Source organism: Mus caroli, unplaced genomic scaffold (genome assembly GCF_978045245.1).
Source record: "Mus caroli unplaced genomic scaffold, Mus_caroli_1 scaffold_1, whole genome shotgun sequence".
Classification (NCBI taxonomy): domain Eukaryota; kingdom Metazoa; phylum Chordata; class Mammalia; order Rodentia; family Muridae; genus Mus; species Mus caroli.
In genome coordinates, this window is record NW_028227256.1 from 164,271,677 (window position 1) to 164,288,932 (window position 17,256).

The 17,256-nt window shown below is 41.1% G+C and overlaps 1 protein-coding gene across 1 annotated transcript; it reads right to left on the reverse strand.

Moving 5' to 3' along the window:
- Positions 1-541: 541 nt before the first annotated feature.
- LOC147006188 (ubiquitin carboxyl-terminal hydrolase 48-like) lies at positions 542-10,362 on the reverse strand. The gene is made up of 2 exons (XM_085842662.1): positions 7,418-10,362; positions 542-972 (listed from the first exon to the last, which is right to left on the reverse strand). Exons 1-2 carry the CDS (start codon positions 10,360-10,362, stop codon positions 729-731), a joined length of 3,189 nt encoding a protein of 1,062 aa, XP_085698788.1. The 3' UTR covers positions 542-728.
- Between the last annotated feature and the right edge of the window lie 6,894 nt (positions 10,363-17,256).

Consider the following 17,256-nt stretch of genomic DNA (forward strand, 5'->3'; position numbering starts at 1 on the left):
CGAGCATAGATCATATCAGGAGTTTTCAATAATGAACCATTGCACACATTTCCAAAACATTGTGTTCAGTTATCTAGTCTTATCTGGAGGGGATTCATAATCAATAGCCTATCAACACATATAAATACAGTAGAAGTCATGTATCAGAGAAATTGACTGATATACTCCTGACAGGTAAGAACTCCTCAGGGTGTTGGTAAGCCTTCAGAACCAGCAAAGTTGAGGTGAAGCTTCTGCTTGAGGCTAAAGGTACAAGAAGTGAGGGAGTTGCTGGTTTAAGTCCTGAAGTCCAGAGATCAAAGAGCCTGGCATTCTCATAAGCAAGAACAGAAAAGTCTGTCATCTCTAGAAGAGAGAGAGAAGGTTACATTTCCTATGTCTTTCCTCTCTTTTCACACATCAGCCCATTGGATGGTGTATCCTCGTGCAAAGATCCTTCCTTGCTTGCTCTACTGAATTGCAGGTTGATCTTTAGAAACTTTTATTTATTTATTTATTTATTTATTTATTTATTTATTTATTTATTTATTTATTTTCTGATGCCCATCAGTGCAATCTGCTTTATTTGACATAAGGCAAGTGGGACAGTCTCTTTTGAATGGATTTTTGTCTTTTGGAAGAGCCAGGTAAGAGTTTCATTCTTAAAACCACATTTTCTTTAATGCCCTAACATGTCAAGTTCGTCTTCCTTTCTGGTCATTCCTGGTCAGTCAGCGAGTGGTCAAAGGTTAATGTCCAAGCAGGCCTGTACCTTTAAAGCCCTCTTCCGGCATACAAACTTGCATGACATCATCCATTGCAGCGTAGTCTGCAATTGGTTCATCAGCCTTTAACAAAATGACAGACTCAGGAATGATGCCGAGGGTACCAAGGGTGGCACAGTCGTCGTTTAAAATCTTTCCATCAATTGATAAATTCTGGTCAAATGGAGCAACTGAAAATGCGTGCATGATCTGAATCTTCAATTCTTTTTTTTTTTTTGGGGTACAGTCTTTTTTTTTTAATTTTTAATATTTTTATTACATATTTTCCTCAATTACATTTCCAATGATATCCCAAAAGTCCCCCATAGCGCCCCCCACTTCCCTACCCACCCATTCCCATTCTTTTGGCCCTGGGATTCCCCTATATTGGGGCATATAAAGTTTGCAAGTCCAATGGGCCTCTCTTTCCATTGATGGCCGACTAGGCCATCTATCGATACATATGCAGCTAGAGACAATAGCTCCGGGGTACTGGTTAGTTCATCATGTTGTTCCAACTATAGGGTTGTAGATCCCTTTAGCTCCTTGGGTACTTTCTCTAGCTTCTCGATTGGGAGCCCTGTGATACATCCAATAGCTGACTGTGAACATCTACTCCTGTGTTTGCTAGGCCCCGGCATCTTCTCACTAGAGACAGCTATATTTGGGTCCTTTCAGCAAAATCTTGCTAGTGTATGCAATGGTGTCAGCGTTTAGAAGCTGATTATGGGATGGATCCCTGGATACAGCAGTCTCTAAATGGTCCATCCTTTCATCACAGCTACGAACTTTGTCTCTGTAACTCCTTCCCTGGGTGTTTTGTTCCCAATTCTAAGAAGGTGCACAGTGTCCACACTTTGGTCTTCATTCTTCTTGAGTTTCATGCGTTTAGCAAATTGTATCTTATATCTTGGGTATCCTAAGTTTTGGGCTAATATCCACTTATCAGTGAATACATATTGTGTGAGTTCTTTTGTGATTGTGTTACTTCACTGAAGATGATGCCCTCCAGGTCCATCCATTTGGCTAGGAATTTCATAAATTCATTCTTTTTAATAGCTGAGTAGTACTCCATTGTGTAAATGTACCATAATTTCTGTATCCATTCCTCTGTTGAGGGACATCTGGGTTCTTTCCAGCTTCTGGCTATTATAAATAGGGCTGCTATGAACATAGTGGAGCATGTGTCCTTTTTACCGGTTGGGACATCTTCTGGATATATGCCCAGGAGAGGTATTGCTGGATCCTCCGGTAGTACTATGTCCAATTTTCTGAGGAACCGCCAGACTGATTTCCAGAGTGGTTGTACAAGCTTGCAATCCCACCAACAATGGAGAAGTGTTCCTCTTTCTCCACATCCTCGCAAGCATCTGCTGTCACCTGAATTTTTGATCTTAGCCATTCTGACTGGTGAGAGGTGGAATCTCAGGGTTGTTTTGATTTGCATTTCCCTGATGATTAAGGATGTTGAACATTTTTTCAGGTGCTTCTCTGCCATTCAGTATTCCTCAGGTGAGAATTCTTTGTTCAGTTCTGAGCCCCATTTTTTAATGGGGTTATTTGACTTTCTGGAGTCCACCTTCTTGAGTTCTTTATATATATTGGATATTAGTCCCTTGTCTGATTTAGGATAGGTGAAGATCCTTTCCCAATCTGTTGGTGGTTTTTTTGTCTTATTGATGGTGTCTTTAGCCTTGCAGAAGCTTTGTAGTTTCATGAGGTCCCACTTGTCAATTCTCGATCTTACAGCACAAGCCATTACTGTTCTATTCAGGAATTTTTCCCCTGTGCCCATATCTTCAAGGCTTTTCCCCACTTTCTCCTCTATAAGTTTCAGTGTCTCTGGTTTTATGTGAAGTTCCTTGATCCACTTAGACTTGACCTTAGTACAAGGAGATAGGAATGGATCGATTCACATTCTTCTACATGTTAACAACCAGTTGTGCCAGCACCATTTGTTGAAAATGCTGTCTTTCTTCCACTGGATGTTTTTAGCTCCCTTGTCGAAGATCAAGTGACCGTAGGTGTGTGGGTTCATTTCTGGGTCTTCAATTCTATTCCATTGGTCTATTTGTCTGTCACTATACCAGTACCATGCAGTTTTTATCACAATTGCTCTGTAGTAGAGCTTTAGGTCCGGCATGGTGATTCCACCAGAGGTTCTTTTATCCTTGAGAAGAGTTTTTGCTATCCTAGGTTTTTTGTTATTCCAGATGAATTTGCAGATTGCACTTTCTAATTCGTTGAAGAATTGATTTGGATTTTGATGGGGATTGCATTGAATCTGTAGATTGCTTTTGGCAAGATAGCCATTTTTACAATGTTGATCCTGCCAATCCATGAGCATGGGAGATCTTTCCATCTTCTGAGATCTTCTATAATTTCTTTCTTCAGAGACTTGAAGTTTTTATTATACAGATCTTTCACTTCCTTAGTTAGAGTCACGCCAAGATATTTTACATTATTTGTGACTATTGAGAAGGGTGTTGTTTCTCTAATTTCTTTCTCAGCCTGTTTATTCTTTGTGTAGAGAAAGGCCATTGATTTGTTTGAGTTAATTTTATATCCAGCTACTTCACCGAAGCTGTTTATCAGGCTTAGGAGTTCTCTGGTGGAATTTTTAGGGTCACTTATATATACTATCATATCATCTGCAAAGAGTGATATTTTAACTTCATCTTTTCCAATTTGTATCCCTTTGATCTCCTTTTGTTGTCGAATTGCTCTGGCTAGGACTTCAAGTACAATGTTGAATAGGTATGGAGAAAGTGGACAGCCTTGTCTAGTCCCTGATTTTAGAGGGATTGCTTCAAGCTTCTCACCATTTACTTTGATGTTGGCTACTGGTTTGCTGTAGATTGCTTTTACCATGTTTAGGTATGGGCCTTGAATTCCTGATCTTTCCAAGACTTTTATCATGAATGGGTGTTGGATCTTGTCAAATGCTTTTTCCGCATCTAACGAGATGACCATGTGGTTTTTGTCTTTGAGTTTGTTTATATACTGGATTACGTTGATGGATTTCCGTATATTGAACCATCCCTGCATCCCTGGGATGAAACCTACTTGGTCAGGATGGATGATTGTTTTGATGTGTTCTTGGATTCGGTTAGCAAGAACTTTATTGAGGATTTTTGCATCAATATTCATAAGGGATATTGGTCTGAAGTTTTCTATCTTTGTTGGGTCTTTTTGTGGTTTAGGTATCAGAGTAATTGTGGCTTCATAGAATGAGTTGGGTAAAGTACCTTCTGTTTCTATTTTGTGGAATAGTTTGTGAAGAACTGGGATTAGATCTTCTTTGAAGGTCTGATAGAACTCTGCACTAAACCCATCTGTTCCTGGGCTTTTTTTAGTTGGGAGACTATTAATGACTGCTTCTATTTCTTTGGGGGATATAGGGCTGTTTAGATCATTAACCTGATCTTGATTCAACTTTGGTACCTGGTATCTGTCTAGGAACTTCTCCATTTCATCCAGGTTCTCCAGTTTTGTTGAGTATAGCCTTTGGTAGAAGGATCTGATGGTGTTTTGGATGTCTTCAGGATCTGTTGTTATGTCTCCTTTTTCATTTCTGATTTTGTTAATTAGGATGCTTTCCCTGTGCCCTCTAGTGAGTCTGGCTAAGGGTTTATCTATCTTGTTGATTTTCTCAAAGAACCAGCTCCTTGATTGGTTGATTCTTTGAATAGTTTTTCTTGTTTCCACTTGGTTGATTTCGCCCCTGAGTTTGATTATTTCCTGCAGTCTACTCCTCTTGGGCGAATTTGCTTCCTTTTGTTCTAGTGCTTTTAGGTATGTTGTCAAGCTGTTAATGTGTGCTCTCTCTAGTTTCCTTTTGGAGGCACTCAGAGCTATGAGTTTTCCTCTTAGAAATGCTTTCATTGCGTCCCATAAGTTTGGGTATGTTGTGGCTTCATTTTCATTGAACTCTAAAAAGTCCTTAATTTCTTTCTTTATTCCTTCCTTGACCAAGGTATCATTGAGAAGAGTGTTGTTCAGTTTCCATGTGAAGGTTGGCTTTCTATTATTTATTTTGTTATTGAAGATCAGCCTTAGTCCATGGTGATCTGATAGGATGCATGAGACAATTTCAATATTTTTGTATCTGTTGAGGCCTGTTTTGTGACCAATTATGTGGTCAATTTTGGAGAAGGTACCATGAGGTGCTGAGAAGAAGGTATATCCTTTTGTTTTAGGATAGAATGTTCTGTAGATATCTGCCAGATCCATTTGATTCATAATTTCTGTTAGTTTCACTGTGTCCCTGTTTAGTTTCTGTTTCCATGATCTGTCCATTGGTGAAAGTGGTGTGTTGAAGTCTCCCACTATTATTGTATGAGGTGCAATGTGTGCTTTGAGATTTACTAAAGTTTCTTTAATGAATGTGGCTGCCTTTGTATTTGGAGAATAGATATTCAGGATTGATAGTTCCTCTTGGAGGATTTTACCTTTGATGAGTATGAAGTGTCCCTCCCTGTCTTTTTTGATGACTTTGGGTTGGAAGTCAATCTTATCAGATATTAGAATGGCTACTCCAGCTTGTTTCTTCATACCATTTGCTTGGAAAATTGTTTTCCAGCCTTTCATTCTGAGGTAGTGTCTATCTTTTTCTCTGAGATGAGTTTCCTGTAAGCAGCAAAATGTTGGGTCTTGTTTTTGTATCCAGTTTGTTAGTCTATGTCTTTTTATCGGGGAGTTGAGTCCATTGATATTAAGAGATATTAAGGAAAAGTAATTGTTGTTTCCTGTTATTTTTGTTGTTAAAGTTGGCATTCTGTTCTTGTGGCTGTCTTCTTTTAGGTTTGTTGAGGGATTACCTTCTTGTTGTTTCTAGGGCGTGGTTCCTGTCCTTGTATTGGTTTTTTTCTGTTATTATCCTTTGAAGGGCTGGATTCGTGGAGAGATAATTCGTGAATTTGGTTTTGTCGTGGAATACTTTGGTTTCTCCATCTATGTTAATTGAGAGTTTGGCTGGGTATAGTAGCCTGGGCTGGAATTTGTGTTCTTTTAGTGTCTGTATAACATCCGTCCAGGATCTTCTGGCTCTCATAGTCTCTGGTGAAAAATCTGGTGTAATTCTGATAGGCTTGCCTTTATATGTTACTTGGCCTTTTTCTCTTACTGCTTTTAGTATTCTATCTTTATTTAGAGCATTTGTTGTTCTGATTATTATGTGTCGGGAGGTATTTCTTTTCTGGTCCAGTCTATTTGGAGTTCTGTAGGCTTCTTGTATGTTCATGGGCATCTCTTTCTTTAGATTTGGGATGTTTTCTTCTATAATTTTGTTGAAGATGTTTGCTGGTCCTTTGAGTTGAAAATCTTCATTCTCATCCACTCCTATTATCCGTAGGTTTGGTCTTCTCATTGTGTCCTGTATTTCTTGGATGTTTTGAGTTAGGATCTTTTTGCATTTTACATTTTCCTTGATTGTTGTGCTGATGTTCTCTATGGAATCTTCTGCACCTGAGATTCTCTCTTCCATCTCTTGTATTCTGTTGCTGATGCTGGTATCTATGGTTCCAGATTTCTTTCCTAGGGTTTCTATCTCCAGTGTTGCCTCATTTTGGGTTTTCTTTATTGTGTCTACTTCCCTTTTTAGGTCTAGTATGGTTTTGTTCATTTCCATCATCTGTTTGGATGTGTTTTCCTGTTTTCATTAAGGACTTCTACCTGTTTGATTATGTTATCCTGTTTTTCTTTAAGGATTTGTAACTCTTTAGCAGTGTTCTCCTGCAATTCTTTAAGGGATTTTTGTGCTTCCTCTTTACTGTCTTCTACCTGTTTACCAGTGTTCCTTTGTATTTCTTTAAGTGTGTTATTAAAGTCCTTCTTGAAGTCCTCTATCATCATCAGGAGATATGCTTTTAGATCCGTGTCTAGCTTTTCCGGTGTGTTGGGGTGCCCTGGACTGGGCGAAGTGGGAGTGCTGGGTTCTGATGATGGTGAGTGGTCTTGGTTTCTGTTAGTAAGATTATTACGTTTACCTTTCGCCATCTGGTAATCTCTGGGGTTAGTTGTTGTCGTTGTCACTGTTTAAAGATTGGAGCAGAAGCTGTGTTCCACTCACCAGCAGTCTCAAAATCCTGTGGCTGGGGTTGTGGGTAGCTGGCGGTACCCCGGTGCTGGTCCAGCCGGAAGAGGCCTGTGGTCCTACTCAGGCCGGTTTTCTGCTTCCCTGATTAATGCAGTCTCAGGTCCCGCGCGCAATTGGATTGGAGCAGAAGCTGTGTTCCACTCTCCAGAAGTCTTAAGATCCTGTGGCGGGTGTTGTGGGTAGCTGGCGAGTGTCAGCCGACCCTGCGCTCTAGCTCCCCTGGTGCTGATCCGGCCAGATGAGGCCTGTGGCCCTATTCAGGCCGGTTTCTGCTTCCCTAACTAATGCAGTCTCAGGTCCCGCGCGCAATTGGATTGGAGCAGAAGCTGTGTTCCACTCACCAGAAGTCTTAAGATCCTGTGGCGGGTGATGTGGGTAGCTGGCGAGTGTCTGCCGACCCTGCGCCCTAGCTTCCCAGGTGCTTTTCTGACCGGAAGAGGCTTGTGGCCCTATGTAGGCCGGATTTCTGCCTCCCCAACCAGAGCAGTCTCGGGTCCCGCGTGATTGGACTGGAGCAGAAGCTGTGTTCCACTCACCAGCAGTCTCAAAATCCTGTGGCTGAATCTTCAATTCTTTTAACGTCTGGTTGGCAGACACCAACAGTGCCTTCTCACTCCGAAACTTCCTGTGTCTCGTGCTCCTCTGGACGACCTGCTTCTGGTAGGCCACATAGCCCTGTTGGGATGTCTTCTGTCGCTTGGTACTTCCATTGCTTTGATTGAAGTCAGGGTCTTTCTCCCCATCTGGCTTAGCTTCCTCCTTGTCTTCTTCCGTCTCAGAACTACTCACATTCAACTCGGGAGCCGAGTCCTTCATCACCTTTTTGTTATCCACAACCTTGTGGACATAGATGGTGGCTTGGGTATACTCTCGAAGGTCCCTCTGCTGCTGGCACAGCAGACCTTCTCTGCAATCTGGACAGAGACTAGGTTCAGAAATATACTGTGTTTGAGAAGGATTCACGTCTCTCACTTCAATTCTTGTGATTTTAATTACTTTATCCACAAGAAAGAGCTTTTGAATCATTTGCCATTCGCTGGGCCATATGAGAGCTATAAGTTTCGAGTCTTCTTTGGTGAGGGAAGGAAATGTAAACATGAGTCCTCCATGTGGACACAGAAGGGCAGCATTCCCAATTGACGACACAGGAGCAGACCTTGCAGGCTTTCTAACAAATTTCCGCCATTCATCTAAAAAGAAGTGCGACACAATATAGAGAGCATCCGTGTCCTCTGGCCAGTTACTGAGACATGGTCTGTTTTTGTCCTGGAACAAGTTTGGAAGTGAGGTCTTCTGCTCATTTGCTATCATCTTATGCAAGGCTTCATTTTCTTCACCTTCTCGTTCTAGTATCTTGCACTTCGAACAGCACTCTCTATAACTTGGGAACTCAGGAGCCTTTGGGAAGTACTGCTGCAGCTTGCTCCAAGCCTCCTGAGAAACCAGCCTTCTTTCATTTTCAGATATGCTTAACTCTCCATGAGGACACAGAATGTCTTCATTAAAATTTAATTCCTCCTCTTTCTTTTCTTCCTTTGAGTCATCTTTATTGAAGGTGCTCCCGTTTATCTTCCCGTTGCTTTGCTCCGCCTCACCATCTTGCTCATCTAGTTGTTCAAGAGCCAGCTGGCGCCAGCTACGCAAGGAAGACTTTCCTACCCAAAATCCATCACTGCCCTTCATTGTCGCTTTCAGCAAATTGTTGACAGCTTTGTAATCTTCATTCAGCTGATTCTTCAGGCACAGTACACGACAGCGTTCCACAACACAGTCCTTACAAAGGGCTTTCACAGTTAGTCTTGGACCTCCTCCATATCGACTATAGAAAATATTAGCCGCATATTCCGATATTCTCTTCATAATTGATATTTTATCAGGATGAAGCTTGTCGTGGGAACACAGGCAAGCATTATTATCAATTGGTTTGGTGGGTGTTGACTCATCCAACCACTTCTGCAGCCATTCAAGAGAGTCAAACTCATAGGGCTCAGCTCCAGCAGGCAACCTTTGGTACAGCTCCTTCACCTCCTCGTGCTTCGCTTTGCCTTTGTCCACACTCTGCTTGTGCATCTCGGCCATTTCTACACACCACTCCTCAAATTTGGAATTATCGCGATCTACCAGCTCTTGGAGAAAGGCTGGGACTTGAACAATTGTGTGGTTCTTTTCCTGGGCTTGCAGCCTATAAACCAGCATGTATGCATTTCGGGAGCAGTGAGTTCCTTTGCCACACTTGGGTTTACGGGTCTGGGATTTAGAAGGTTCTGCTAGATCTTCCTCAATCCCTAGCTGAAGCTTCTTGCCCTCCATCTTCTCTATGTCCTCGTCATTGAACTTGTACCATTCTCCAGACTGAGGGTCTTTCACATGTGCGATGTAGTGGCCAGAATAGGCGCTGACTCCTCTGTGGATGAGGATGGCACTGAGCTCGTACACGAAGGACCCGCCTTTGTGCTCCACATAAGGCTCCATATCTAGACTCTCTGAGAAGCCGATGTATGCATTGAGCTTCTTCTTGTGTCCAGTTTGCCTGTCAAACACGAAACGCATCAGCTGCAAGTTCAGAGTGCAAGGGAGGCTCAGAAGTCGGATTTTCCGTGTAGCATTCTGTTTGCTCTGACAGTTTTCACAGAAGTATCGATTGTCTCCTTCTAATCGTTCTTCCTTCAGGAACTCTGAAATGCAGTCTGTTAACTGCTTGTGGCCTTGGATGTTTAACTCCAGTTCATAGAACTTCGATACAAGCTTAGACTCTCGGCCACACTGATTGCACACAGTCACATAGGCATATTCTCCACAGAACTGCTGCTGCACGACATTCCGAATATCCGGGTTCTTCTGTTTAGACAAAGTGTCTTCCAACAGCGACATAATGAGCTTGGAAAACTCTTGTGCATCCTGCTGCTGCCCAGTATCCAAGCCCAAGGCTTTAACAAATCCTGAAGGATCAATGTATCGTCTGTTACTGTTTTGCAACAAAGCAAACAAGTACTGAAGATGCTCACAAATTGTCTGAGGCTCATAATCTTTTCCTCCATGGATCCCGTCTCCCTTCGGGTAATCACTGCAGGTGCTGGGGCATAAGTACAGCGCCTGCCGAAGCTCCAAATTGAGGAACCACACCTGGAGAAAGGTGTTGACGTAACAGGTGGCTCCCAGGTTAGTCAAGCCCACAAAGGAATTCTTTTTCCTCCTCTCACAGTTGGGATCATCAATGCTATGGAAACTATTCTCATCTATCTCTCCTAACCAAATGTGCTCGCCAATGCCAACCAAGCAATTCGGGTTTCCTCTGCAGTTTCTTCTGCACACGCCTCGGATACACGGCTCCAGCCAGATGCGGTAAGCGGTCTCGATGTGCTCCTGCGACACCTCTTCGGGCCGCACCATCTCCGCCCAGCGCCAGGCCGCCTTCTCCAGCTGCAACCACGGAGCCATGGCCTTGACCGAGGTAGCACTCGCCGAGCCCGGTGGCCTCCGGCGCCGCCTCCGTCTCCGCCCGAACGGGCACGGGCCCACCATAGGGCCACCGGGACTGTGAGTGGGACCTGATAATAGCAGAAACCGAGGCAGCCGGAACGCCACAGTCCAATCGAGGATTTCACTTGAGCCTGGGCGAGTTCCAGCTCCTTGCCCGTGCTTTCTGACGTCACGAGGCGTTATGTCTTTAGAAACTTTCTTACACACCTGGGTCAGGGCAATTATTCTAACCAAACACCGAGCACCTGTGTTTTCACCCAGGCAAAGAGGAGTAGGCTCAGTGCATACTAGATTAGGTATAATTGGTGCTTCCCTAGTATCTGGAGTCCCTTCATCAGCGAAGGGACAACAGAGCATCACAAATCTTCCTCTGTTAACATGTCAGCCCGCACATCTCCTTAAACCACACTTGATGTCCAGATGAAGCAATGAGATCCACTCATGTGAGAGTTATCCTGCATTTGGTTGAAAGGCTTCCTCTCCACAGAAGAAGTATAATTCCAAGATGATATGTCCCTACCTCTTGATATGGAAAAACTCAATGTTATGATGGGAAGTTAATAATGCTTAAATGCTGATATAAGTTAGGTCCTATTTTCATATGATGAAAGAATAATAAATGTGAAACAAATATATTACACTCAGACACACCAAGAAAAAGTCAGGAGAAAAATACTACAGTGCACCTACCATAACATATTCTCAGTGAAGTAAGTAGGAAGTGTTTTTGACAATTAAGGTATTGATCTCTATAACTAGTTACATGCTTAAAACTGGTATGATTGTTTGATAAATGGATGGATTGAGAGACCTTGAAACAATCTTCTTGCATCTGCCTCCAAGTGCTGGGCTGACAGGCATGCTCTATCATTCCTGGTAGTTAAAACTACATTTTTTAAAAAAAAAAATCAGGATTCTATTTTGGCCATATAAAATATCCTAAGTATTTAAAAATAAATTTCCCACCACAATCCCATATGAAGTTGTTATGGATGTGTTCAGATATCTAAAACCATCCCATATTCCTATAAGCTTCACTCTAAAAAGAAAATGAAATAAAGAAAGGAAGAAAAAAAGTGTCCAAGGGCTAAGCGTGTTCATTATTCAAAGGAATAAAGACAGAGTTATTTTATTGAATAAACTGTTCCTACTTTGAAACTTTGAAAGAGCCAAGGCAGATTATGTTAGTTCAAAGAGAAATTGCAGATTGACCTTGTGTTTCACAGAGTTTAGTTGTGAGAAGTACTGACAGCATTGTAGTCTCAGGCAGGTGCAAGCCCAGTGTGTCCCTGTGGTTTTTGGCTAGAAGATGACATTTATATAGCAGTTAAGACAAAAGTTACCATGCTTGAATGTATCCATTTTATGTCATGCTAAAGCCAAAGAGTGAAGTGTATTCCAAAACAGCACAATCAACTCATAAAATTCTACATACCACCACAGTGGTTTTGTCTGTTTAGAGTCAACTGGGCAGCATTGCAGGGGCAACTAACTAGGTTACTCAAGGGTGATGGGGCAACCTCAGTGGTTATATATCAAGATGGTTGCTAAGCAGAGTCAATACATCTAACTAGCTCTTAAAATCTTAAAAAGTGTCATCCCCCACCACACACACACAGACACATACACACACACACACACACACACACACACACACACACACACACATTTTGCAATATGTGCTGGACCTGGAAGGGGTTTTACCTTTGTGTAGCGGTGTTCTGAGGGACCATTCATTTGGCTTGTCAGCAGGAACCATGCCAATATTAGAGGCTTAGAACATTCTTTCAGGTGCTTCTCAGCCGCTAGGTATTCCTCAGCTGAGAATTCTTTGTTTAGCTCTGAGCCCCATTTTTTTAAATTTTTAATATTTTTATTACATATTTTCCTCAATTACATTTCCAATGCTATCCCAAAAGTCCCGCATAGCGCCCCCCACTTCCCTACCCACCCATTCCCATTCTTTTGGCCCTGGCATTCCCCTATATTGGGGCATATAAAGTTTGCAAGTCCACTGGAGCCCCATTTTTTAATGGGGTTATTTGATTTTCTGGAGTCCACCTTCTTGAGTTCTTTATATATATGGGATATTAGTCCCCTATCTGATTTAGGATAGGTATAGATCCTTTCCCAATCTGTTGGTGGCCTTTTTGTCTTATTGATGGTGTCTTTTGCCTTGCAGAAGCTTTGCAGTTTCATGAGGTCCCATTTGTCAATTCTCGATCTTACAGCACAAGCCATTACTGTTCTATTCAGGAATTTTCCCCCTGTGCCCATATCTTCGAGGCTTTCCCCCACTTTCTCCTCTATAAGTTTCAGTGTCTCTGGTTTTATTTGGAGTTCCTTGATCCACTTAGATTTGACCTTAGTACAAGGAGATAGGAATGGATCAATTCACATTCTTCTACATGTTAACCACCAGTTGTGCCAGCACCATTTGATGAAAATGCTGTCTTTCTTCCACTGGATGGTTTTAGCTCCCTTGTTGAAGATCAAGTGACCATAGGTGTGTGGGTTAATTTCTGGGTCTTCAATTCTATTCCATTGGTCTACTTGTCTGTCCCTATACCAGTACCATGCATTTTTTTTTATCACAATTGCTCTGTAGTAAAGCTTTAGGTCAGGCATGGTGATTCCACCAGAGATTCTTTTATCCTTAAGAAGAGTTTTTGCTATCCTAGGTTTTTTGTTATTCCAGATGAATTTGTAGATTGCCCTGTCTAATTCGTTGAAGAATTGAGTTGGAATTTCGATGGGGATTCCTTTGAATCTGTAGATTGCTTTTGGCAAGATAGCCATTTTTACTGTATTGGTCCTTCCAATCCATGAGCATGGGGGATCTTTCCATCTTCTGAGATCTTCTTTAATTTCTTTCTTCAGAGACTTGAAGTTCTTATCATACAGATCTTTCACTTCCTTAGTTAGAGTCACACCAAGGTATTTTATATTACTTGTGACTATTGAGAAGGGTGTTGTTTCCCTAATTTCTTTCTCAGCCTGTTTATTCTTTATGTACAGAAAGGCCATTGACTTGTTTGAGTTAATTTTATATCCAGCTATTTCACTGAATCTGTTTATCAGGGTTAGGGGTTCTCTGGTGGAATTTTTAGGGTCACTTATATATACTATCATATCATTGGCAAAAAGTGATATTTTGACTTCTTCCTTTCCAATTTGTATCCCCTTGATCTCCTTTTGTTGTCTAATTGCTCTGTCTAGGACTTCTAATACTATGTTGAATAGGTATAGAGACAGTGGGCAGCCTTGTCTAGTCCCTGATTTTAATGGGATTGCTTCCAGCTTCTCACCATTTACTTTGATGTTGGCTACTGCTTTTATCATGTTTAGGTATGGGCCTCGAATTCCTGATCTTTCCAAGACTTTTATCATGAATGGGTGTTGGATTTTGTCAAATGTTTTCTCAGCATCTAAGGAGAAGATCATGTGGTTTTTGTCTTTGAGTTTGTTTATATAACGGACTACATTGATGGATTTCTATATATTAAACCATCCCTGCTTCCCTGGAATAAACCTACTTGGTCAGGATGGATGATTGTTTTGATGTGTTCTTGTATTAGTTTAGTGAGAATTTTATTGAGTATTTTTGCATGGATATTCATAAGGGAAATTGGTCTGAAGTTCTCTATCTTTGTTGGGTATTTCTGTGGATTATGTATCAGAGTAATTGTGGCTTCATAGAATGAATTGGGTAGAGTACCTTCTGCTTCTATTTTGTGTAATAGTTTGTGAAGGACTGGAATTAGATCTTCTTTGAAGGTCTGATAGAACTCTGCACTGAACCCATCTGGTCCTGGGCTTTTTTTGGTTGGGAGACTATTAATGACTGCTTCTATTTCTTTAGGGGATGTAGGACTGTTTAAATCATTAACTTGATCCTGATTTAACTTTGGTACCTGGTATTTGTCTGAATGAAATTTGTCCATTTCATCCAGGTTCTCCAGTTTTGTTGAGTATATCCTTTTGTAGAAGGATCTGATGGTGTTTTGGATTTCTTCAGGAACTGTTCTTATGTCACCCTTTTCATTTCTGATTTTGTTAATAAGGATGCTGTCCCTGTGCCCTCTAGTGAGTCTGGCTAATGGTTTATCTATCTTGTTGTTTTTCTCAAAGAACCAGCTCCTCATATGGTTGATTCTGAATAGTTCTTGTTTTCAATTGTTTGAATTCGTTCCTGCATTTCATTATTTCCTGCCCTCTACTCCTCTTGGGTGAATTTGCTTCATTTTGTTCTAGAGCTTTTAGGTATGTTGTCAAGCTGCTAGTGTGTGCTCTCTCTAGTTTCTTCTTGGAGGCAATCAGAGCTATGAGTTTCCCTCTTAGAAATGCTTTCATCATGTCCCATAAGTTTGGGTATGTTGTGGCTTCATTTTCATTAAACTCTAAAAAGTCTTTAATTTCTTTCCTTATTCCTTCCTTGACCAAGGTATCATTGAGAAGAGTGTTGTTCAGTTTCCACGTGAATGTTGGCTTTCTATTATTTATGTTGTTATTGAAGATCAGCCTTAGTCCATGGTGATCTGATAGGATGCATGGGACAATTTCAATATTTTTGTATTTGTTGAGACCTGTTTTGTGACCAGTTACATGGGCAGTTTTGGAGAAGGTACCACGAGGTGCTGAGAAGAAGGTATATTCTTTTGTTTCAGGATAAAATGTTCTGTAGATATCTGTTAAATCCATGTTTCATAACCTCTGTTAGTTTCACTGTGTCCCTGTTTAGTTTCTGTTTCCATGATTTGTTCATTGATGAAAGTGTTGTGTTGAAGTCTCCCACTATTATTGTGTGAGGTGCAATGTGTGCTTTGAGCTTTATTAAAGTTTCTTTAGTGAATGTGGCTGCCCTTGCATTTGGAGCATAGATATTCAGAATTGAGAGTTCCTCTTGGAGGATTTTACCTTTGATGAGTATGAAGAGTGCCTCCTTGTCTTTTTTGATAACTTTGGGTTGGAAGTCGATTTTATTCGATATTACAATGGCTACTCCAGCTTATTTCTTCAGACCATTTGCTTGTAAAATTGTTTTCCAGCCTTTCATTCTGAGGTAGTGTCTGTCTTTTCCCCTGAGATGGGTTTCCTGTAAGCAGCAAACTGTTGGGTCCTGTCTGTATAGCCAGTCTGTTAGTCTATGTCTTTTTATTGTGGAATTGAGTCCATTGATATTAAGAGATATTAAGGAAAAGTAATTGTTGCTTTCGTTCATTTTTGTTGTTAGAGTTGGCATTCTGTTCTTGTGACTGTCTTTTTTTAGATTTGTTGAAGGATTATTTTCTTGCTTTTTCTAGGGTGTGGTTTCCATCCTTGTATTTTTTTTTTCTGTTATTATCCTTTGAAGAGCTGGATTCGTAGAAAGATAAGGTCTGAATTTGGTTTTGTCATGGAATACTTTGGTTTCTCTGTCTATGGTAATTGAAAGTTTGGCTGGGTATAGTAGCCTGGGCTGGCATTTGTGTTCTCTTAGTGTCAGTATAACAATGTCCAGGATCCTCTGGCTTTCATTGTCTCTGGTGAAAAGTCTGGTGTAATTCTGATAGGCCTGCCTTTATATGTTACTTGACCCTTTTCCCTTACTGCTTTTAATATTCTATCTTCATTTAGTGCATTTTTTTGTTCTGATTATTATGTATCAGGAGGAATTTCTTTTCTGGTCCAGTCTATTTGGAGTTCTGTAGGCTTCTTGTATGTTCATGGGTATCTCTTTCTTTAGGTTTGGGAAGTTTTCTTCTATAATTTTGTTGAAGATATTTCCTGGCCCTTTAAGTTGAAAATTTTCATTCTCATCTACTCCTATAATCCATAGGTTTGGTCTTCTCATTGTGTCCTGGATTTCCTGGATGTTTTGAGTTAGGATCTTTTTGCATTTTCCATTTTCTTTGATTGTTGTGCTGATGCTCTCTATGGAATCTTCTGTGCCTGAGATTCTCTCTTCCATCTCTTGTATTCTGTTGCTGATTCTCACATCGATGGTTCCTCCTCCTCCTCCTCCCCCTCCTTCTCTTTCTTCCTGCTTCTCCCCCCTCTCCCTTTCCACCTCCTCCTTCTTCTTCCTTCTCCTTCCTTCTCCTTCTGTCTCCTTCTTCTTCTTCAAGCCTCTGGCTCTTACAATCTTCTGCCCCCTGTTCTGCAATGTTCCCTGAGCCTTAGGTGTGAGAGGGCAATGATCCCCTGAATGAATAGAGGTTCACTGAAGCATTCAGAGCACAAATGTGAAAATTCCCAGAATCAAATGAAAACAGGAATACAACCCACTAGAACATTGTGTATACTGGCAAAGTCGTCCTTCTTCAAGTAAAGCTTATAGCTCAAAAGGGTTCCTGTTCAAAAAAATCAGGGAGATCTACAGTCAAGGAACCCAATGATGCATCTCAAGATCCTAGGTAAACATGAGAATGTGAACAGTGTTGTATACTGAGATGCCTTTTTGTTGGTTGACACTCGTGATACAGAACAGCAGAAAAAAAATGTTGCATAGGAAGATAGTCCTAACATACCACACGTTGACATAAAAGAAACAGAGAAGACCCAAGCACACAGCTCTTCAAACAATCATATTTTAGTTTCACCATGCAATGTTGTACAGTATTGTAATGATCTAATTTTATGTTTTCCTTTAGTTTCTTCCTGTTAAGTGCATCAGAAGTTATAGAAGGTAGATGATGCCACAGAGTTCCTCAGGTCACTGAGACCTGAAAACCACAGTTTTTTATCCCAGTCTGTACTTATCTTATTTTCTTTGTTATTTTTTCCCATGCACCAGGCTCTCCTTTCCCCTTTGATGGGCTATATTTGGAAGAACAGAAACTCTCTCCCTGTGTCTTCTCCCAATTTTCTTCTATTTAAAGCAAACACCATCTCTTGAAATTGTTTTTCCTATCCTTGTGTGTAAACTACTTCCTTGGATGTAGATAATTCTGGAGT